This window comes from Lepidochelys olivacea (assembly GCF_965140295.1).
Source record: "Lepidochelys olivacea isolate rLepOli2 genome assembly, chromosome: 2".
NCBI lineage: Eukaryota > Metazoa > Chordata > Testudines > Cheloniidae > Lepidochelys > Lepidochelys olivacea.
In genome coordinates, this window is record NC_140412.1 from 158,364,586 (window position 1) to 158,388,746 (window position 24,161).

Consider the following 24,161-nt stretch of genomic DNA (forward strand, 5'->3'; position numbering starts at 1 on the left):
GAAATCTTGGCTCCCGTGGAGTCATCAGTGAAACTCCCATTGACTGCAGTGGGGCCAGGATTTCACTCTTACACTTCAAAGAACAGGGATTTAGAAAGCTCATGAAGGAGGGAGTTACGTTCTCTTGCTGACAGTTAAAAATCCTTATTATTAGAAAATGGAACAAATGAAACTGAGGTCCAGAATTAATATGGGATTTCTTGCATGGGGAACAAGTTTTAGGTCTGAGTTAAGAATGATAAGAAGTCAGATAAGGGACAAAGGATCATTTGTTCCAAAGGAAGTCTTCAATCTTTGAAGCATTCATTAGAAGGAAATTACTGTACAGCCAGGACTCTACATTCCTTTTTACTGAAAAAGGTCTATAGAAGTGCAGTATAAGAGAAGTCAAGGTCAGCTAGGAAATTTTTTCAAAGAAGCCTGTGTAAACTAAAATCTTGGTGTTTTAAATTTGGATTCCTTTGAGCTATAACCGTGACTATAAGGGCCACTCCTTTATCCATATACTTCTATTTACAGATGGGTTATCTGAAAAAGAATGGAGATGGATCTTTATTATTCAGTGTGGTTAATTCATCAGATCCGGAAGCAGAAGGTAAGTGTTTTGTTCTTTTAATGGTGTATTTCTAATAACTATGGTGTAACAGGGTAGCTGGCCTCTCAAATGAAACGGGGTCCAGCTCTTTCCTGTTTCAGTCCAGGTACACCCTAGTTTGGTGCAGTGAGAAGGGCAGAGCTGCCTTTGAGCGTTATAAATGAGATACAGCCCAAAGGCTGGGGAGAGTTCAGAATCCAGGGCCCAGAAACGGGAAGAGAGCTCAGAAGAAGAGCAGAGCTGGATTGAGAGCTTCAGGAAAGGGAAGCCCAGAAGGAGGGAGCTGTGAGAGTTCGCTAGTGAGCAGTGGAGCCAGATCAGGCTGCTGGTGAAAGCAGGAGGCAGGAAGGCATTCGGGGAGTCATCTGCTAACTTTCCCCAGACAGAGAGCTGAAGCCAGAGAGGGCTGAAGGCTGAGCAACAGAGGGAGATGCTTCCTGCCTCTGAGCTGGAGAGATGAAGCCAGAGAGGGGTGACAGCTGGGGAATGGTGGAGGGGTGAGCTCACTGATGTCTCCAGGCAAGAGCTGGAACCATACGTGGGAAGGAAACAGGGTGGAGAAGTACCACAGCTAGAGGGGCTGAGATGAGGCACAGTGAGAGATGCTGGAATTATTCCTGACTGGTGAGGCGTGGTGAGTGACACTTGGGTGTACCTGAGGGGTGAGGTGTGGTGAGAGAGGCTAAAGCTTTACTTGGTGTGTTGATGGACTGTTGGGACTTAAGAGTGGATCTACTGTTTGGACTGTGCTGGGGAAATCTGGATTTTAGTTTTGGGACTTAGTCCTGGTCTGCACTTAAAAGTTTAATGGCATAGCTACGTTGGTTAGTCTGTGACTTAGTTCATCTTTCCTCATTGTAATTATTACAAAAAATTCTACATTTTACAGTTGCTTACAGTAGTTTGATGGGTTATCTAATATCTAAATCTAATATTGACCATACATTATTGTACATCTTTGTGACACTGTAAAGGAGAATGCCATTGTCCGGCAGTGCTGGAATGACAGAAGACACTGAATGTGGTTTAATTAGGCTGTAGCTTTATTCCTAAGTATCTGGGAGTATCCAGCAGATAGAATTGTACAGTGCAGGTAATTCCATAATCATTTACATATACCCAGGAGGTTGCTGGCAGGCCCCACCCCCACCCCACTTCTTACTGATCCTGGTCCCCAGCCAGGCCACTGCTGGGACCTTGCCCCTACACTCCAAATGAGGGTTAAGGGAAGGCTATAAAGTAGGGGGTTTCCCTGCCATACCAGTCATAGGAGTCCTGAACTCCCCCCACTGCCTTTTCTGTTCTTTTAAAGAATACCTCCTTTAAATCCTTTCCCACTCCATGCTATCTGATCACCATATCCATACCCTGTGGAGTACCTGCATTGGACTGCTGCCCCAAGCTTACATAATAAGTTGCGTCATCATCGCCTAACATTTTGATTTTTGCCCACTAAACCCCTAGCCTGCAGTGAGGAAGGTAAAAAAACCCACCTCACCTTGGCCAATCTGGTGGTGAGGGAAAAATTCCTGCCCAGCCCTCTTCCACCCCCTCTTTGAAAAAGGAGCAACTAGCAATTTGCCCACAGTGGATTATGATAACTACTTCTGAGGGCAGGAGGATGGGTGCTGCTCACCCTGGTCCAAGTAAGAGAGGGCTTTTACTGCACAGATATGGGCATAAATATCCACCCGCCAAGTGACTGGACTAGATGGGGAGGATGGGTTAGGGTACCCATGCTGATGTGGTATGGAGCTGTTGTAGCTGGTAACTCTGGTAAATCTCTAGTCCTTAAAGGGGCAGCACGTCTCTGACAAGTCAGACAAATGTCCCAATCTCTTAATCTGAAGTGAGGTCATTGTAAGTATAATAATGTGTTTTTCATGAAGTATGGAAACAGTGCACATTTATTAAAATAAAGTCCCCATAATCACAGTTACAATTTGTACATTAATTTAGGATTCTTCTTTTTTCATTGTAGCCTTGTTCTCTATAAACATATTACTGTTTACATGATTCATTCTATAGGTTCTATTTTTTTTGGAAGCAAACAAAATTTAAAGCATGATGTAATACCTTGCTGTTACAGCTCTTGTGGCAAGAGGAAGTGTTAAAATGATACTGTGTACTTAAAAAAACCCAATAAAACAAAACAAACTTCTGGTTAAAAGATTAAAATTTAGCTATAGTGAATTGAATGTATTTGAAAATTAGAACAAGAACTTGGATTGTCGTGGCAGTACTTCATGCATATCATTTAATATTATGTTTTACTTTTATTTAGCTTTGTGGCATCTTGCATCATTGTGACAAGTATCCAAATACTCAATAAGATTATTTAATCTTAATTCCATAAGTAGGAACATACGAAATTTATACTAAGATATTTTGAAAAGATCGTTAAATGTATAATATGAATTTTTTTATTTAATCAAATTATTATAGAGGAAGAAACTCACGCAGTGGATCTGAGTTCTTTGTCAAGCAAATTATTACCTGGCTTCACTACACTGGGCTTTAAAGATGAACGAAGAAACAAAGGTAAATGTGTAGAAAGAAAATAGCTTAACTTTAGAGTAAGTGCTTGATCAAACTATAGAAAGCAAATAATTCCCGATTTATTTCTGTCTCCAAATTTCTGGTACAGTTAGCTATTTTTAGAAATTATAGTATTTGCATTTGCAACTGAATGCAAATGTTAATTATCAAAACAAAAAGCAAACTTAATGAAAATAGCAGTATTAAAATGCTATGTTGATTTCATTATTGTTCAGTTGACTGTAATCTCTGCAATAGAAATTTGTTTCTAAAGCTGCATACATTTGGATCCTTTCTTGGAGTTAAAAAATAATTTTTTTCTTCAAGTAGTGTCCCTATGGGTGGTCCACTGTAGGTGTGTCTGCATCCCTGCACTGCTGATCAGATAACTTTGGTAACACAGGGTATATCCCTGCAATCATGTCATACCCGTTCACTATCAAGTGAGGGATCAGATAGTGAGCCGGATGCAGTTTAACAGTACTCCTCTCGAGCTCCATATGGGACCCACGATCAACAGTGTCTGGGAATGTACCAGCAGATGGCACCACCACTATCTTGGTATGGGCACCTCCACAGGCCATATGCCACCACAATGGCCATACTGGGACCCCTGGGTGGCACAATAGCCTGCCTCGCAAGCGTCAAGCATCACCTGACAAGCCTCCAGGCACGCCCCCTCATCTGCAGCATCGAGGGCCTTAGCGCCTTGAGAAACTGAGGAGCAAGAAGAGGACACAGAGGATGAGATAACACTTGAAGCCATATCTTCCTCTTCCCCGGACGAAGAGGTCACGCTTTCACCACCATCCATGGCAGACTATTTCTGCCTGTTTCAGGAGCTGGTGAGAAGTGTGGTGGATACCCTCCACATACCATTTGAGAAGGTCAGGTCAAAGACATGCACCACCAGCTCATCAACATCCTCCACTCTTAGCCCTACTTGAAAATTGCCCTCCCAATCAACGAAGCGATCTTAGACCCGGCTAAAACGATGTGGCAAACCCCAGCATCTGTAGCCCCAGCCTACAAAAGGGCAAACAAGAAATACTATGTCCCCACAAAGGAATCAGAGTTACTTTTTCTCCTGCCCCCATCCAGTTCCATCGTGGTACATGCTCTAAACTGTCATGGCTGACAACATCATTCCAGGGCAACACCCTATGACAGGAGTGGCCGACCTGAGCCTGAGAAGGAGCCAGAATTTACCAGTGTACATTGCCAGAAAGCCACAGTATTCAGTATACAGCAGCCCCCCATCAGCCCTGCCGATCAGCACCTCTCCCTCCCTCCCTCCCTGCACCTCCCGATCAGCTGTTTCGTGGCGTGCAGGAGGCTCTGGGAGGGGAGGCGGAGGAGCGAGGGCACAGCAGGCTCAGGGGAGGGGGCGGGAAGGGGTGGAGTGGAGTGGGGGCAGGGCCTGTGGCAGAGCCAGGGGTTGAGCAGTGAGCTCCCCCCGGCATATTGGAAAGTTGGTGCCTGTAGCTCCAGCCCCGGAGTCGGTGCCTGTACAAGGAGCTGCATATTAACTTCTGAAGAGCCGCATGTGGCTCCGGAGCCACAGGTTGGCCATTCCTGCCCTATGACAGAGACTGGAAGCACCTTGATCTCTTTGATAGGAAGGCGTATTCCTCATTTATCTGGCAATTTCATATTGCCAGTTACCAGACACTCAGGACAAAATATGACTACATGGATCACAATAAATTACATGACTTTGTTGACAAGTTGCTGGAGAGTTCTCAGGAATCCTTTTAAGGCCATCATTCAGGAGGGAAAACTGGTGACAAAAACATTGTTGCAGTCGGCCCTTGATAACACGAGCACAGCTGCCAGATCCATCTCCATGGCTGTGGTGAGGAGACTGATGTCATGGCTCAACCTGTTGGGATTCCCAAAGGAGGTGCAGACGACAGTGGAGGACATCCCTTTTGAGGGTGTGAAACTCTTCTCTGAGAAGACTGACTCCTTTCTTCACATCTTGAAGGATTCCAGGGCCACCCTCAGGTCACTGGGGATCTACACACCGGGGCAAAAGAGATGTTTTAGCTCCCAATCCCAACAGAGGCCCTATTTGTCTCCATTCCCATCACAGCGCCACTATGAGCACCAGAGGAAAAAGGGAAAATTTACTAAATGTCAACCTTCTCGTTCTCAATCTTCATCCAACCCCCTGCCCCTAAACATCACTTTTGACAAGCAAGTTGTGGTGCTGCAACACCACTCCACGCTACTGTCTGTGACCATGCACCCATTTGGCAGCGTTCCGTAGTGCCTTAGAGCACACAATATTGGACAGATGGATCCTAGAGATTATCCTATCTGGATACTCCATCCACTTCACCTTTCTACCCCCTCCACAATACTCTTCTCTGTCCCTCTTCAGGGACCCTTCTCACGAGAGTCTGCTATGTTATGAAATAGATCGACTCCTGCAGTTAGGAGCTATATAACCATTACCTCAATATCTACAAGGCAAGGGATTCTTCTCTTGTTACTTACTAATACTCAAAAGGAAGGGAGGTTGGTGGCTTATTCTGGCCCCCATAGCTCTTAACAAGTTTGTCAAGGCTCAGAAATTCAAAATTGTCATTTTACTGGCAATCATTCCATCATTGGAACAGAATGGCCCTCGACCGACAGGACACCTACTTTTCATATTTCAATGCTACCAGCTCTAAGTTGATTTCTCAGATTTACTCTGGGACATGACCATTAGAGAGTCCTCCCCTTTGGACTTTCATTAACCCCAAAAGTATTTTCCAAAGTTCTCTCTGTGGTAACTGCTTATCTACACTCACAAGAGATAATGATCTACCTGAACAATTGTCTCCTCAGAGCCCGGTCGCTCTAGGAGGCTGAGCGAGCCACTGATGCCACAATACACTTGTTCACAGAACTAGGCATTCAGATCAACACCCAAAAATCAACCCTCAAGGCCAACCTAGACATACTACAAACCAAAGCCTTCCTACCTCAAGACAGGTTCCTATCTCTGGTCTTACTCATAGCTAAATGCAGTCTTCAAATACCATCCAGACTCTCATCTCCAACTCCTGTGGCATATGGCGGCGAGCACAGCTGAGCTACCACACACCAGACTCCACATGCGATGCCCACAACTATGGTTCAGTTTGTTTTACAGACCGAAAAGAGACAGTCTGGACAAACCCCTGTTCATTACCTACCGGGATCAAAAACTTCCTGGACTAGTGGAAGAACCCAGCCAATGCTTGCAAAGGGGATTCCCTTCTTGCAGGCATCCCCATCGTTGCTGCTTACTCCTGATGCATCGATCATAGAATGGGGCACACATTTAAACAGCCTCATGACGCAAGGCAGATGGTCACCTGCTGAGAGAGATCCCTACATATCCACCTCCTCAAGTTGAGAGTGGTCTGGAATGCCAGTGCCCATTTCCTTCCGCAGATAGCAGGATCACATATGAAAATCCTAACAGACAACATAGCCTATATGTACTATATCAACTGCCAGGGAGGGACCAAGTTGTCCTCTCTATGCACAGAAGCAATGAAGCTATGGAACTGCTGCATCTCTAATAACGTCACCTTGTCCGCCGCTTACCTCCTGAGTATGCAGAACTGGATACAGGACAAGCTCAGCTGCAAATTCCCACACAACCGTGAGCGGGAGATGCACCTGTCAGTACTTCACGACTTGTTCATATGGTGGGGAATACCATCCACAGACCTGATCAGCATTTACAAGAACAAGATGGGAGAGCACTCTCTGGGCCATGCACTCCTTTTCCCCAAGGACAAGGACCGTTTTTATGCCTTTCCTCTGTTTTCCTCTTCTGCTGAAGGTCCCACTAAAGGTAAAGCGGGACAGAGCTCACATAATCCTGATTTGCTCTTACATGGCCAAGGCAGACTTGGTACCCTTACCTGATGCAGCTCGCAATGTGTCTGCTGATCTTCCTTCTGACCATTCCTCACCACCTCTCACAGGACAAAGGACAAACCATACATCCCAACTTGGGGATTCTCTGCATCAAAGCATGGCTCCCACATGTTTCCAGCACCTAGAAAGCTCATGCTCAAGGGAAGTACAAGAAGTTCTATTACATAGTAGAAAGTCCTCCACATGACGCACTTATCTGTGGAAGTAGTCCAGCTTCAGATTTGGTGCACATCTCTCCAGTGTCAGCAACTTTTCCATGTATTCTGGAATATGCTCTGACCCTTAAAAAAATTGGGGTTGTCCCTGAGCTCTCCCAGGGTCAACCTAGCAGTCATTACAGCGTTTCACCAACCCGTAGAGAGGTACTCGGTACCATTGCATCCAACCACCAAAAGGTTCTTTAAGGGTCTAACAAACCTCATCCTTCAACCTCCACTTCCATGAGGAGGCAGGGACTTAAACCTGGTACTGAAAGGGCTGACCAGATCCCCTTCGAACTTATGGCCACCTGTTTGCTGCATACCTATCAATAAAAATGGCCTTTCTGATAGCAATTGCCTCAGCTAGAAGAATAGGGGAGATAGCAGCTCTGATGGCACATCCCCCCCCCCCCCAACACAGCATTTTTCCTAGACAAGATTACACTCAGACTGCATCCAAAGTTCATTTTTAAGGTAATCTCCTCTTTTCATATGAATCAGTCAATTCACCTTCCCATCTTCTACCCCAAGCATCACCAAGACAAGAGGGAGGCCATGCTACATACCTTAGGGATCTCCTAACATCTAGCATTCTACTCGATAGGACAAGAGCCTTCAGGAAGTCCCCTAGACTCTTCCTTTCTATGGCAGAAAGATCTAAGGGCTCAGCAATATTAGCCCAAAGACTCTCCAAGTGGGTCTCTAATTCATATAGTGCTACCAAATTACATAACATGATCCCTCCAGACTTGATACGTACATGTTCCACAAGATCTCCTCATCTGTCGCTTCCCTTAAGGATGTCCCTATCTGAGAGATCTGCAGAGCGCCAAATGACTGTCAGTCCACACCTTCGCAGAATGCTATGTGATCACTGGGGACTCTGCCTCTGATGCCACCTTCAGCTCTTCAGTGCTGTCATCTGTAACGGACCCGACTCAGAAGTCCCAGCCCTCCAGAAGGCATACTGCTCAGGAGTCACCTACGGTGGAGCATTCATAGGGACCCTACTCAAAGAAGTTCCTTAACTTTGTGCAGTAGTGATGATTCTTTGAGATGTGTGTCCCTATGGGTGCTCCACAATCTGCCTTCTTCCCCTCTATTTCTGAGTTCTCGTTTATGACTCAGCAGTAGAGAAGGAACTGAGGATGGTTAGCCCGCGTGCTGGCTAGCCTCGTGGCAAGGCACAAGGAGAGACGGTGCATGCACGAGCCCAGCAGACACTGCTACCAGAGTTTCCTGATCAGCAGCACAGGGACACGGACACACCTACAGTGGAGCACCGATAGGGACACAAATCTCGAAGAACCATCATTACTGCACCAAGTGAATAACTTCTTTCTGATGATTTGGCAAATAGCATTGCTTGGATAAAATGTACTGATGCTGAAAAAATGTGTAGTGGTCTGCCAAAATGTTTAGCCACAACAGATCATAGGAGATTGGATTCAACATGTAAGTGTCACTTTATTAAATCTGTATGAAAGTGGGGGTGGTTCAGTGTTTATTGTTTAAGTTAACTTTGTAAAACCTGTCAGTAGTTTTTGGTCTCCCATGATTTGGCAACTGACACCTCATAATACTTTGTTTTCTTGCTGAAGTCTGGAATTGAAGTTGTGGTTGTTAAATAAAAACACTGGTTTCAGCTAAATCATATTGGAATTAAATTAGCGAAAGAAAGCAAGGTGATCAACGGAATGTGGTTTTAAGGTGGTATATTTTATGAATGGCCAGTCCTAAATATAAATGTTTTATCCCCGTGGATAGTAAGAAATGTCCTGCTTTTCTAATGGCATAATCGTGATTTCTCAGTGGTTCATAAAAATCAAACTTTAAAATCGTCACACTGGTTCTGTAGTCTTGCACTGTCCTTTTGGCATTGATCTAGGTCAGGACTTGATATAAAAGAACTGGACCTTGGACCAGTGTAACATCCTATACCTTCTTCAGGAAAGAAACAGGACTTATTTTCTTTCCAGATGAGCTTTTATACTCAGGATAACTTTTTCTTTTTCTCGTTTTTTTTCATTCAGTTACATTTCTTACAAGTGCTAGTACAGCACTTTCAATGCAAAACAACTCTATCTTTCATGATCTGAAATCAGATGAAATGGAACTGCTATATTCAGCATATGGTGATGAAACTGGGATACAGTGTGCCTTAAGGTAAGCATTTCTTTAACAGGGAAATCTAAGCCTGTTTTTTTTCCTTAGATTAGCAGAGATAATATTCCATATTGCTTTTTCACAGCAAATTACAGAGAGGCAATGCTGACGAATTCATAGAAGTAGGAGCTCAGAACTCCTGGATTTCTGGTAACTGCTCTGAAGCTGGCTTACTGTGCAACTTTGAGCAAGCCTCTCTGCCTAAATTTTCCCAAGTTTAAGGTGGTGATATTATTAACCTACATTACAGGGCTGTTAGAAGGCCTGCTTACTTAAGGTTTGACCACATTTTGAAGATGTAAAGTGATAAAGGTTGTTAGTTTGCTAGTTTGAGTGCTGAAATAAAAGGCTTTCCAGGGTCAAACTGACAGGTAATTCTGTGACAAAAATAATGGGGTCTTGAAATTATTTTTCAGTGAACAAATATTTAAAGCTCTAAGAGTTTGTACTAAAGGTTGGTAAATCCTGTGTAGCTGGGGAGAAGCGTCTTAACATCCAGAGATTACGGCAAAATTTCTGAGCCCATGGTGTCAATAATGCCTGGCGTATGTATTCAGTGGTAGTACATATGATCTTGCAAAGTAATGGTATAATTCATTAAATAAATATCACTGTTCTTTCTTTCTTCTATTACTAGAAAAGTACATAGAAAAATAGAGAAAATATGTTGAGTCAGTTTTTCATATTTCTTTAATGAAGCCAAATGTAAACTATTTAGATCTTGCATGTTACTCTCAGACCTAATCAGGTTTCCGATGCTGTTACAGCAAACTATAATTTTTTTTATCTTTTGATAAACTCTTATTTCAAGTTTGTATGGTCTGCGTGGGAAGCAGTGGCAAAGCCATCACTTTCTGGAGAGGGAAACTGCTACTTTCAATTAAACAATCCTTTTAAAAGCCACAAGCTTCAGCTTAGTAAATGCAACCATGTTGAGTTTCCGATTAAATATTCGTTATCTTCATTTCCTTTAGCTTACAGGAATTTGTGAAAGATTCTGGAAGTTACAGTAAGAAAATAGTGGATGATCTTCTGGATCAGATTACTGGTGGTGATCATTCCAAAACCATTTATCAGCTAAAACAGGTAGGTCCTGGTTATGCAGAAGTGAAGTTAATCAAACAGTTTAATCAGCATAAGAATGGTCCTATTCTCATCCCTAAACATTCACTTCTGAGTATCATTATAAGGTTTCTAATTGATCAGGAAATTTTTTAACTGTTTTAAACACATAACATTTTGTGGAAAAATTAGTTATTCATAGTGTTAAAACAGTATAAGGAACTGTTTGGAAAACAAATTACCATGTTAATGCTGGGCTCTGTATTACCAGGGTTACAATGTCCATATTTAAGCAACATGAAATGTCTAAAGAAATTTCAGCTGTCTTCCAAATTCACCATATTTGGAGATCACTTCTTCCTTTGTGTGTATATGACATTAATAGGAAGTAACAGTCACACAACCATGAGAAAACAATCTAACAGGGAATTGCAAAACTGTTTCCTGTTATCTACACTCTAAAAATCACTCTTTCAAGAATTGCCCCTATGGATGCAGTGTTCTAAGAGGCACATCTTTAGTGTGCAAGCACAGATGTTTCCAGCAAGCAGCCTTTATTGAAATCCTCCTCCTCTCTCTTACACCTAGCACCGGATCTGAGGTTATTGACCAAACAAAGTGAGCACTTCTTCATTGGTCTGTAAAGTACTAACTTTTGAACACAGCATCTAATCAATTCCAAAATTTCACACAACGTTCTGGGTGTCAGTGGGCAGAACCCTGTTGATTTTTGGTGAAAATGAGAACAGGGAAGTGGGGGATCATACAGAGCCCCTGGCATGGGGATAGTAAATGAGGGACCCTGGCATGAGGAGGGGTGTGTGTGTATGTGGCGGGCAGACAAAGTCCCTGAAATAGAGGGAGGTGGGAGGGTAGCACAAAGGGAGCTTTTTTGCAGGGTGAGGCGGGGGAATGGAGGAATGTAAGGAGCCCCTAGTATGTGCAATGAGTTTGGCCTACAGAAGTAATAAAGTGTGAGACCCTCTACTGAAAAAGAGGTGTGGCTTGAAACACCCTTCAATTCCTGCCTGGCCACAGAAAAACCAGTGCAGTGATTTCAATGCTTCCCTGATCATTTTTCTTTCTTTTTTTTTAAAATCTCTCTCTCCTTCCCTCCTTCCCCTTTTGTGCTCATTTGAACGTTGTTTTTCTCTAGAGTATATATTGTACTCCTGGGGGAATTCTGCACTAAAAATTATGTGCACAGTATTTTAAAAATTTGCATATTATATTTGTCAAAATAACACTAAATAATCACATCCGTTTCAATCACGGTGGATTTGATTTAAATCATGGTTTAAATCACTAGTCAGGAAGACTTGATTTAATCATGGATTTCTACATAAAAGTGCATTCTTGTTGGTTGTTATAACCTTAATACATATTCTTCACAACTCAGAGATAGATTTAGGTTTCATTTTTAGAAGGTACATACTGTATGTTTTTAAGGTGATTTATTTTGAAAACTTTTTGGATTAGTTTTACAGCTATATCAGAAAATGAATGATTGTTTGATTATTTCATTTACCAAAGGTAATTGAAGTAGTTTACCTCCCAATGACTTCATAAATATCTATCTCCAATTCAACAGGTTAATCATTAATATTTGGAGGATTTTCTTGCCATGCTGTATTAGAGAATATCACCAGACAGACATTTAAATTGTTTTATTTAACTAAAACAACAACATTATGTATTCTGAATTTTTTTCTTCAACAGCAAACATACAATATTTTAACAAAACAAGCATATGAATTTTTGAATTTAGTTAAACATTCAAGTTTTTTACATTCCATCTTGTTTTTGTGAAAATTGTTTTTAATTAAAATATTTAAATGAAATATTTCTTAAAAACGACTGTCGGGTCGACACAGGTCACAGGTAAAATATTGGTTTCTACGGCTAACTCAGTCATCTTCACCTTCATTTTCCTGTTTGGTCATAATCTGGAAAAGAAAAACAAGCTTTCCTGCTTTTTCAGGTCCCAAACGATTTCTCAATTTGGAATGAATTAATCCAAAGGAAGAAAATATTTTTTCTACACCAGCAGAAGAACCTACTGCTGTTAAAAGTGAGATTATCACTTCAACAGTCTCTAAATCCAAGTGCTTAAGTGACTTCCACCAGTTCACTGGTGACTTTCTTTAAAACATCAGCCAACATATATTTCTTGAATGGTTCACCCTTAGCTCTAAAGTTTTATTGTAGTTGGCATTATGGAGGGATGATTGCTGGATGTCCATGTCATAGCCAACTCCTCTTCTCTTCTTCAGTAGTTAAGGTTTGACCCTGGTACCGAGTATCGAGAATATTTGCAAGAAAATGAGCTGGAGATAGTGCTTGTCCCATTCGTTTTTTAATGCTTGTAATTTATCTCTCTCATTGCATATTTCTCGTTTTAAGAGCTCACTCAGTTCCTTCCAAATTTCAACAGCGTCAACAATTTCCCTGCATTTTGTTCAAGGCTACAGAAATAGGCTTCAGGGTACTCAGCATGTGGTCAACATTTCTCTTAAGCCCAGTGTTGAGAACTTTGGCTGTGACACTGCCGTCTATTTTTTTTCTCCATTTTGTTTACAAACTGTCATCAGATTAGGCCATTTCTTGCTATAGTGCTCAAAACAGTCCACTACTGAGTTCCATCGCACGTCTTGTGGGAGAGTTAGCTTGGTTCCTCCCGCTTTTTTCAGAGCAGCTGCTACAAAGTGGTTGTTACGGAAGTATTTTGCAATTTCAACAACATTAGCCTGTCTTTCTGGAACACTGAAGTCTTTGGGTAGGGGATGCATCAAATGAGCACTTCAGCCATATGTTATTAGCTTGGGACTCTCTTCACCCTCTTCTAAATAATTTCTTCTCATCTTGGATACATTTTCAGCATTTTCTGTGACCAAGCTGCGTAATAGACATTTGACTTTTTTTTAGTGTGTTAGAGGTTTTACTGCTACTTGTAAGTATTCTGCTGTGTGTGCATTTCCTGATGTATCGATTGTTTCTGTAAGGAAGACATTCTCTTCTTCTGTTGTCACACAAGCACATACAACAGAATCATTGTGGACCTTGCTCCACCCATCAAGAGTCAGGTTAACAATTTTACCTTCTAAACCTTTTGCACACTGCCCAATTTCTCTTCCATACACTTTACCAAGCAATTTGCCTACGACATCTGCTCTGTTGTGTGGACTGTATCCTGGTCATAATGACTGAACCATGTTAATGAAGTGTGGGTTCTCAATCATACGGAAAGGAGAGTAAGTTGTATAAGCAAACAGAGCAATTTTTTCATCAATTACCTCTTTTTGTAATCTGCTGGTTCTTATCACAAACTTATCTGTGGTTGTTTCTGGATGATGGAGTTGTTTTTTTTCTTTTTGCTACAGGTGATAGACTGTGGCTATGTGACATACATAGTGTGACTGAAACCGTATCATTGACAGATAACTCTGAAACTACTGAAAATGATGGTGATCTTGAAGGTGGAGAGTCTTCAGAATCCTGTATGTTGAGGATGGATTCTCCTAAACAAAATAAGTCAATGCAGTTATTTAATTATTAGTACCATAATACTGCTCATTTAGTATTACTCATTGCATTCACTGACACTCAGTACTACTTCAAAGGTGAAATTGTAAAAGGAAGATCTGCCTATTTCAGCTATTTATTTTTTATCACAACTGCATCTAAAATGATAGTACTATAGAGTAACAACTATATTTTTTGCTCAAACATGAGAATTCAAGAATAGTCCAGAAGGAAGACAGGCCGTGCTTAAGAAAGAAGTAGGTTATAAAAAAAAGTTTACCAACCTGAAGATCCTGCATGTTCAGACATGTTCCTTTCATCATCTTCAACGCAGCTTCCTCCTGAGAAGGAACACTTCTCATGGTGTTGTTTCATTTGGGCAACCAGGCCTTGCATTTCTTTGTTGCACTGTTTGCATTTTGCACGCATGCCTCTTACCCACAGGTAGAGGAATTTCCTTAAAATATTCCCAAACTGGGTCTCTTACGGCCTGCTGCCATTATAGGTTTTCCCTTCTAGTGAGAGAATGGTATGGTAGATCTCAAATCAATGAAGACTACATCAGAAAGACCTCAAGACTTCTGGAATATTCTGCTGAAACAGTTTCACTTTTGTTTCTACTGCCTGTCCCTCCCTTCTCACATTTGTCTCCAGACTTCTTCTCCTTGTCCAGATCTATTCCACCCCCAACAATCTTCTATCCATTGAACTTTTTGAAACTTTGGACTTTTATAGAGAGGTAAGGGATTGACTCTGTGTACCCAAATTTGCAGAGGGACAATAGGGTTGAGGTCTGTTGTTTCTCACCTCCATATATTTATTTATTTTATTTTATTTTAAACCATTTTTGCTGTTTTCAAGCATGTTCTCTCTGGAGACACAGATCCATAGAATCCACAGTTTGAAAACTGCAAAACCTAAGCATCTCTGATGGTATCTTCTAGATTGAGCACTGAGTCCCATTGGGTAGATAGAAAGATTAACCTAAATAATTTATACAGAAGCCCCTGGAACCCTATAAGATTGGGTTCCTAATCCTATTGGGACTCATTTACAAAACATTTCTTTAACATTACGTTAATATATTGTCTCATACTATAGAATTAGAATTTATAATCCCTATTCAATGATGGGATATCTTTGAGCTATAGTGTATCTTAATTAAAACGACCTTTAGATGGGTTTTTCCTCAAAAAGCATTTTATCAAAAAAATCTGATTTAAATAAAAAAATATTACTTTTTTTATTTAAAAAAAATTTGATTTTTATCCACCCGGGTTCTAATTATTTTGATGATCAATTTCTAAATGCCTGTCAGCAAGTATGTCTTTAACAATACAGACGACAACAAAAGTTTCCCCCAGGAGTAGAGTGAAAGAAACCCCTGCGACAGCCAGCTCTTGTTTCTCTGTTATGCTTTTGATGGGGCCTCAGTCTTGTTATACTTATAAGAAGCACACGGGATCTTTATAGGGAAGAAGGCAGCGCACCGCTTTTATTGAGAATACAACAGTTAGCATATGTTTTTCAGTCACACACAGAGTCCTGCCAGGTGATGTTTATAGTTACCAGTCCAGAGTCTGGATCAATCTAGTGGCCAGCCAGATTGGTCGCAGAGGGGAGCAGGGCTCTGGTCGCTATCCGATGCTCCTGGAGTGTGGCAAGACGAACCCAAAGTCCCATGGCCAACCACCCTGTTCTTATAGTTTTTTTTCCTCTGTTGAAGTCTATGGATTTTGCTGTATTAGTTTGTGACCGGTTACTCCTTAAGTGGTGTATCTTTTGTCATTAACATTCCAAAAACACCTCTGAGAGGGTCATCCTTTCCTGGTTTCAATTTAATCAATTGTCTTTAGGGGTGCCAGCTTCCACCTCAGGGTCATCAATCTGCCCTTCCTCAGTCATGGATGCGCGTTGATGGTTCTTTGGCGTCAACCAATCTCAATAAGTGTCTTTGCTCCTCCTTTCTTGACCTTCTGGTTAACAATGGCCTTCACACCTTATCTTTTCCTGATGCATGCATTCCTCATTCACCCAGTCTTTTACAGAGACCAAACAGTCTTTTACAGACACTTTGAGAATACAAACAGTAGTATTTTATATCAAGCAAAAAGGCAAAACCTTGCTAAGTTTTATAACCAAGACAATTTACATTGAGATCCAGGCCTTCAATGTTCATCTAATCTACTTAACATAGACACAATACAGAATCCTGTCTCTTACTAACTAAACCTTAAAACAAAAAACTAGAGGGCCCAATTTGTAATGCATATGGGAAAACAGAATCTCATAGTCCCAGAGGGTCATTCCTTTCTGCTATTCAAAAAAGGGTGGCTAGCAGGATGAAATCAAATCATACATTAATTCGTCTAGTGCAATTATAAAATCCTGCTCCTACAGTCTGGGTGTATCATACGTGCTAGCTGAGCACATCTTGGAGCCCCTCCAGTCTCAGACACCCATCCCCCGAGCCCAGGGATACAGAGAGAGAAACAGCCAGATATTGGATCCTGGGCTTGTACGCAGTTTCCTACACGCCGCCTCCTTCCTTCAGGACATGCTAGAAACCGCAGTTGCCCGGAACCCTCCAGCACCTGTTCCCACTTCTCCCTGGCAGTGTCCTGTATTTGCAAGCTGGAGAGCCTGGCTCTGCTGGGTCCAGTGGCCCCTAGTGATGGCTAATAGCTCTACAGCCTAAATTCTGCATTGCGCAGTGGCACAGAATTCCCTCAGGAGTAATAGCGTGTGTGGGGTTTTTTTAACGAACAAGCAAAAACAAACAACGCCCAGTTTTGATGCCTACACCACTGCAGGTGTGTACAACAGATAATAAGAACCTGCAAGAGTTTATTTAGACAATTCTTGAACAAGAAAAGCAGTTAGACATCATAGGATCTGTTCTCTCAGCTGACTTGACCATATGGATCCACACTCCATGCCCAACTTTCCTACTTCTGAATCTCAAGTTAAAGATTTCTGAATTACTGTAAGTGATTGAAGGGTGGTTAGAGCCACGTTGCCATTCTTTGTCTTGGAACCCAACTGGGAGGGGATTGAGGCAAGTGGCAATACTGGGCACTATTTGTTCAAAGCTTCCCAGGTTGCACATTGTGGGTGCGTTTCCCAAGACTGTGGATCCATGTGGGTAATCCTCTCAAAGAACCATAATTACAATGGTAAACAGAACTTATTTTCTTGGGCTTTCTGCCAATGTATGACATAAGAATCTTTTTGTATATCTTTGTGTTGTCTATTCTAGAAAGCTCTTATGAAGTTAGCATATGTATAGATCGTGATCTCCAGGAGGGAGGAAATACAAATATTTTTTAAAATTAGCTTCTGAAACAATTTTTTTAAAGCAAAGCCGACCAGAAATGTTTTCTCTTCATATAAAAAGAAACTGTTCAATATAAGCCTTTAAAAGTCCTTTTGAGCTATTAACTTGTACATCAAGTTGAAATCTTGTTGCAAATTGGAATTGCTAAACCCTTATTCTTAATGGTCAGTTTACATTATAAACACAGTTCAGCTATGCTGGTGCAAGTGGATTCGGCTTTAATACTACTAAATATCTTTAAAAATGTTAACATAATAGTCTGTAACTATTGTGCATTACAAAAGAAGGAGGTTCTTTCCAGTTTAACACTACAAAAGTCAGACTGATTTATTATTGGATAAAATGTAAATACATATGAAAGTTGTATATGAGGAGGAGAAATGGTGTAAAAAGAATTCAATCATAATTAAACTAACAAATTGTAAAGCACCCAGCTGCTACGGCAGGTGTGTGAAAAATACTCGTTAAAACTACTTAATCCGCATTTTCTTTGAAGGGTTTAGACATACCTAATATTGTACACTAAAATCTCTGCCTGTGCTGAATGTAATTTTTAACTTTGTTTGCAGAGGAGAAACATTCCAGTGAAACCACCAGATGACGTTAAAGTAAGTTATACTGAGATACAGGTAAAAACCAGTGTTCCCTCTAAGTTTTCCCCACACATGTGCAGAACGAATTTTATGTGGACCAAAATGGATGTGATGTGACACACGTTTCCTTCATATTGGTGCACATAACAAAATTTATGGGGTGGGGGTGTGGCCGAGGGGTTTCGAGTGTGGGAGGGGGCTCAGGGCTAGGGCAGAGGATTGGGGTGCAGGAGTGTGAGGTCTCTGGTGGGGATGCAGGCTCTGGGGTGGGGCTGGGAATGAGGGGGCTTAGGTCTGTGGCAGAAGGTTGGAGTGCAGGGGGTGAGGGCTTCGGCTCAGGGTGCAGGCTCTGGGGTGGGGCTGGGGATGAGGAGTTTGGGGTGCAGCAGGGGGCTCCAGGGCTATGGCGGGAAGATAGGCCCCCTCCCCGGGACGCAGCAGGCCAGGGGAGGGGCGCTGTGGCAGGTCTGGGCTGGGGCTGGGTTCAGGCTGCTCCCCCCGCCCTTCCCCCCACTGGCCGCAGCAGGTCCAAGGCTGATTTGGGGCCAGGGGAGGGGCGCCCCTCCCCTGACTGCAGGAGGTCCTCCGAGCACCTGTGCAGCGCTAAAAATTGGCTGCTGTGCATCTGTGTAGCTTACAGGGAAGTCAGCTAAAAAACATTTATTGGAAGAATATATAGTAGGGGCCTTAGAACAGTTATTTCCAACCTGTAGTTTAGAAAAATACTTAGTGGAATATTCCCCCGTCTCCCAAAATTCATTCTTTAATAAATATAAAGCTGAACAAACCATATACAGCAAGCTAGAAAGGGAAAGTGTGTTTTGTGAGGAGGGGCTATTATACGCTGCTGCTGTTGCTAAAGTGGCTTACATTTGCCGTGTGTGTGTGTGTACGCGCTTATTAGAGCAATGTTGAAGCCTGACGATTTTAAAAAATTGTGCCTACCAACGAAATCACAAAATGCTAGAATGTTATGTGGGGGCACAAGTCCTGACCCCTGTGAAGTTATTGACTAGTTGATGAACTCCTTAAGAAGTAGAATGCTAAATTGTAAAGTGTTAACATCTTGACTGTGATTTGATGATTTAGGTTCTGCCAGTTCTCATAAAGGAAGAACACAGATTGCGCAATACCTGCCCAGATTCCTCCAAACAGATTATGGTAAGATTATATTTCCCTTTTATAAATTTTATATGGGCAGAAGAGAGTGGGGCTAAGTACTCTCTCTACTCCATGCCGTGGGTGGGTGTCTGGGTGGGTGTGTTTAGGGGATTTAAATATATTTATATTACATTCTAGGTATTTGCAAATAAGAAAATCCAAACCCCTTCAATGGGGGAGAATTTTGATTGGTTTTACTTCGGTCATATCTTACAACTCTGCCTTTACTTTATAATTCAGATTTATGGCATCTGAAATTACTATAAAAAGAATGCAATAAATAACATCCAAACTTACATCATGCTTATGTAATTTACATTCCATAAACACAAATACTACATTAATAAAGATTGTTGGTCTGTGCACTTAAATCTTGGTGGTTAGCCACTGATTGATGATGATTGAGTTTACATCCCATTATAGCAATGAAAACATGTAGATATTTTAGTTTTCACACTGTGGATCATGATTTTTTTTTTTTAAATATCTTGTGGAAATATTGAATATGCTTGGTAGATTAGAGAACATAGTCTTTACCAGATAAATGCAATATGAACATAAACGCCAAATCTCAAATTTGATACATGATCATCAGCTGAAAAGTGTGCTGAACTTTTAATATATTATATATATTAGGTTTTCTAAACTACATAGGAGGTTATTTAGGATGGTGGGGGGGCGGAAGGGATAGCTCAGTGGTTTGAGCATTGGCCTGCTAAATGTAGGGTTGTGAGTTTAATCCTTTAGGGGGCCATTTAGGGATCTGGGGCAAAAATTGGGGATTGGTCCTCCTTTGAGCAGGGGGTTGGACTAGATTACCTCCTGAGGTCCCTTCCAACCCTGATATTCTATGATTCTATGATCTCCAAAAATTTGCACAAAACCCTGTAATATGTTTTTGCACTTTTTGATTGATTGCACTATACATGGGAGAATCAGATGTGGACTTGACTCTTTCTGTATATAATTCCCATACTTTCTGTGAGGTCCAGATGCTGAAGCTGCTTTGGGCTCAGTACTCCCGTTGGCCTGAAGTCAGTGAAAGCTCTTCCCAGAGAGCAGCATTAGAATCAAGCCTTGCAACACTGTACTTAACCTGTTCTTACAGTGTGGATTGTGCATGGGCTGCAGTAAAGTGGAAACTGAATTGTTTTAGCTTTTGAAAACTTAGAACAGTCAAAAGGATCAATGGAACAGGAATTGCAGTAATGTGTTCCTTAGTTTCTAATGGGTCCATGTAATTCTTTGTGTTTTCCAAACACATGCCTAAGTGTATTTTCCTTTTTAAAAAAATCAATGTTTGCAGCCCAACACTCATGACCAGACACACACTAGTTCTGTTTGAGGTAGCGTGCTTAAAAAATAGCAGTGTGGCTGCAGCAGCAGCCCAACCCCCTGGGTACGTACTTGGCTGGCTAGTTCAAGCTGCTGCCTGTATGCCAACAGCCACACAGCTATTTTTAGCATGCTAGCTCAAGCAGAGCTAGCACATGTCTTTCTACACATGCTGGGAAGCATGTTCGCAGTTGCAGTGTAGATGTACCCATGGTGACAGCAAATAATATTGCTGTATTCCTTGGCAGTCAGCACTGAAGGACATGGCTAAGGATTTCATTTGAGGGTAATAGTTTCTGTAATCAATTTTAGAATGTATTCTGTGTACAGGTTTGCACTTGTGATCACTCGATATAATTCATACAAGTCCTGCCTGTTAATTAGATTTGCAAAATTAATGGTGAAATGGCTGTCTTGAAATGCTGTATGCCATGATTCCCAGGGTAGGTGAAATGTGCACCCTTAGAGCTTTCCTGATATAAATGTTCATTGGAGCTCCACTCCTTTTCCTTTCATCTCCCTTCTGAGGATGCAGAAGGAACACTCATGGCTGATCCACTGTATACAATGCCATAAAGATAAGGTGATGATGTGCTTAGAAGCCCAAGTTCTTAGCAAAAGTGGTTTCTCTGTCAGTCCATCTGCCCACTTGTATTTTTTACTAGCATTCATTTGTTACGAAGGGAGTCTGATCTGCCTTCTGTGAATGTTAAAAAATAGCTTTTAATTACTATTTCAACTGGACTAAGCCATTCTGTAGGACTCTTAGGTTGTTGATAGCACACAGGGATAATACAAGGTGGCAGTCAGTTTCCACTCAAAGATTGCTTAAGTGGATTTAGACTATATGTGTATTCTCTCTTGCTATGAACTAGCAGGGATTCCAATACTGTTGAGTCTAAGGGCTTGTCTACACTTATATTTCATAGCACTGTACCTTGCTGGCTCAGGGGTGTGAAAAATCAGCCTCCTGAGTGCAGCAAGTTTGAGCGCTTTAAAGCGCTAGTGTGGACAGGCTCCAAGCACTGGGAGCTATTCCCCTCACGGAGGTGGATTACCAGGAGCACTGGGAGAGCTCTCTCCCAGTGCTCACGTGGGACCGCACTCATGTGTGACCACACTCACACTTCAAAGGGCTGCTGCAGGAGTGGTCTCGCGGCAGTGCCTTGAAGTTTCTAGTGTAGACGTAGCCTAAAATAGCCTCAACTGTGTGTCAGAAACATTTGTCGTGAGATACAAAACTGCTGCCTCAGAGAGTTCTGTTTGTGCCTTCACACAGCATTAGTACCTGAACTTAGGGCATGGCTACACTTGCAGTTGTAGAGCGCTGGGAACTAAACCAGCCTTCGGAGACTGCAGCAGGGAAAACGCTGCTGAGTGCTTACGCTCTCAGTTGGAAGCACACTGGCGTGGCCACATTTTGTGGCCTTGCAAGAGCTGCTAGAGCAGTGCATTGTGATAGCTATCCCAGCATGCAAGTGGCTGCAACGTGCTTTTCAAATGCGGAGGGTGGGGTGGAGTGTGATGGGGAGTCTGCGAGGGTATGTGGAGGGAGAGAGAGTGGGTTTTGGGGGGGCTGAGAACATGTCAGCATGCTGTCTTATAAGTTCAGACAGCAGCAGACCCCTCTCGCCTCTCTCTCTCTCTCTCAAAGCAAGCAGCATTCCTCAGTAATGGTTCCTTTGTCCCAGAGCAGATAAGCAGCCAGCTGTCAGAAACTGAGCTTTGAAAGGGCATATCCGCATTCCTACAGTGAGTTCAAAACAATGACAAGAGTGGCCACTTGACTTATGGGATGTTTCCAGAGGTCAATCAGAGCGTAATAATGCAACACCTCGTTCACAGCGGCGCTCCAGCGGGGGCACAGCAAACGTTACTCCACTCGCCGAGGTGGAGAACCAGCAGCGCTGTAGCCACAGTGTCAGGGCGCTCTACAAGCCTTGCCAGTGTGGACGGGGAGTGAGCTAGTGCGCCTGGGGCTCCTTTATTGCGCTGTAACTCAAAAGTGTAGCCTAGCTCTTAGCTTCTAGATAAGATGTTGAATTTGAGAGAGCAGGCCTGCGATAATTCTTCAATTGAGACTTCTCAAACCAACCTTTATTGGGTTTTGGGGCTGCATGTTAATCACTTAAAGTTGGAGATCCATGTATGCGATGCTTAATGAAGAAAAAACTGTCACCGTCAATAGTAACTTCAGTTGTCTGGGATGATTGGTTGCCTGGAAACCACATTCCCTGCCCTTCTTCCCCCATTATTTTGTAATGGAAGGGACAAGGTGGTGGTTGAGGCTGCACCCTGGGGATATCTTCAGGTGAAGGAGTCATGGCAAGACAAAGGGTGTGTGGCCAGACTGGACTGACAGTCCAGAAAGCACTACGCTCATACATTAGTGCACACTTCTAGAGTAAGGATCCATGCAAGCAGTCACTTTGAAGAATCTCACTTGTGATAATTAGTCATGATTATCGTCTACAGTTCATTTGAGTCTTTTTCTCCTCTTTACTGTATTTTTAATCAGGTTGGAGAATCAATTGGAGACAGTAACACTTCTGTTCTGGATTTTTTGTCTGTGAAACCATATTCAGATGTGTCTCTTGATATTTCCATGTTAAGTTCACTGGGTAAGTGATCGAATACCATTGTCATTTAAGCGTTCTGTGGTGTTTTAGCTAACCATTTAGCTGGGGTAACGCCATGGTTTGCTGAAGTGTTTGAAAAGTTTTTAAAATGTGGTCTACATAGACGAGGTCTTAGTCCAGCATAGGAGATTCATCCAGCCTTGATCTTTCTTTTGTTTGGACATTTCTTCACCCCACATTGGCCCAGCTTTTTTTTATTGCACTTTATCAAACAAAATATATATACTTAACAAGTTAGAAGGTTTTGGTTATTACATATTCATGCTGATTCGAGTTCAGGGATGAATCTAAAAGACTTCCACGTAGCATAAAAAATAATTCAGTCTCTTGTAGGAATATTTGCACAGGGTGTAGGGATGTAGTTCCTTGTAAGCATGGCTCACAGCCATTCTTTAGTAAATGCCACAGAAATATAAAAATGAACAAGGTACATTACTCAGGTTTCAGAGTAACAGCCGTGTTAGTCTGTATTTGCAAAAAGAAAAGGAATACTTGTGGCACCTTAGAGACTAACCAGTTTATTTGAGCATAAGCTTTCGTGAGCAGTGAGAAGTGAGTTGTAGCTCACGAAAGCTTATGCTCAAATAAATTGGTTAGTCTCTAAGGTGCCACAAGTACTCCTTTTCAGGGTACATTACTCTTGACCACAAATGAAATATTTTGAAAGAATGACTGTAGAATCTCTTCCAACATATCATTGTCACTGAAACAAGTCCTGCTTATAATTTTAAGGTTCTGTTAATTAAATATGAGATTACCTGTGTTTCATAATTAAAAGTGGGATCAAGGCTGCAGAAGGCCAGAAAAGTAGACTGAATGCTTTCCTACAGACTTTTGCTGTTTTTTCTGTAGAAGGTACAGCCTTTGGGAAAGCAGTGACAAGTTCTGATCATAACTGCTCCACAGATTTAAACGTTTTTCTAGTAGTTTAACAACATACACTCCTATTCTAACACAACTGTATTTTTTGCATAACTTAAACTAGTGAAAAACTTTTTTTGTCTCAAGACCTCTGGATGTTTATCTTGCTGTCAGGTGCAGTAGTCCTAGAGTATCTACCTACTGTATAGAGATTCTGGTGTCACATTT

At 41.9% G+C, this 24,161-nt stretch overlaps 1 protein-coding gene across 6 annotated transcripts in view; it reads left to right on the plus strand.

The window, feature by feature from the left end:
• The window catches only part of BRD9 (bromodomain containing 9), a 55,978-nt gene that overhangs the window by 28,217 nt on the left and 3,600 nt on the right, over positions 1–24,161 (plus strand). For all 6 annotated transcript variants that reach the window (XM_084621840.1, XM_084621843.1, XM_084621841.1 and 3 more), the window contains exons 9-15: positions 520–595; positions 3,041–3,136; positions 9,291–9,423; positions 10,398–10,509; positions 17,914–17,952; positions 19,027–19,098; positions 22,952–23,054. In XM_084621840.1, coding sequence (XP_084477966.1) covers positions 520–595; positions 3,041–3,136; positions 9,291–9,423; positions 10,398–10,509; positions 17,914–17,952; positions 19,027–19,098; positions 22,952–23,054 — 631 coding nt within the window. The remainder of the gene's footprint in view (positions 1–519; positions 596–3,040; positions 3,137–9,290; positions 9,424–10,397; positions 10,510–17,913; positions 17,953–19,026; positions 19,099–22,951; positions 23,055–24,161) is intronic.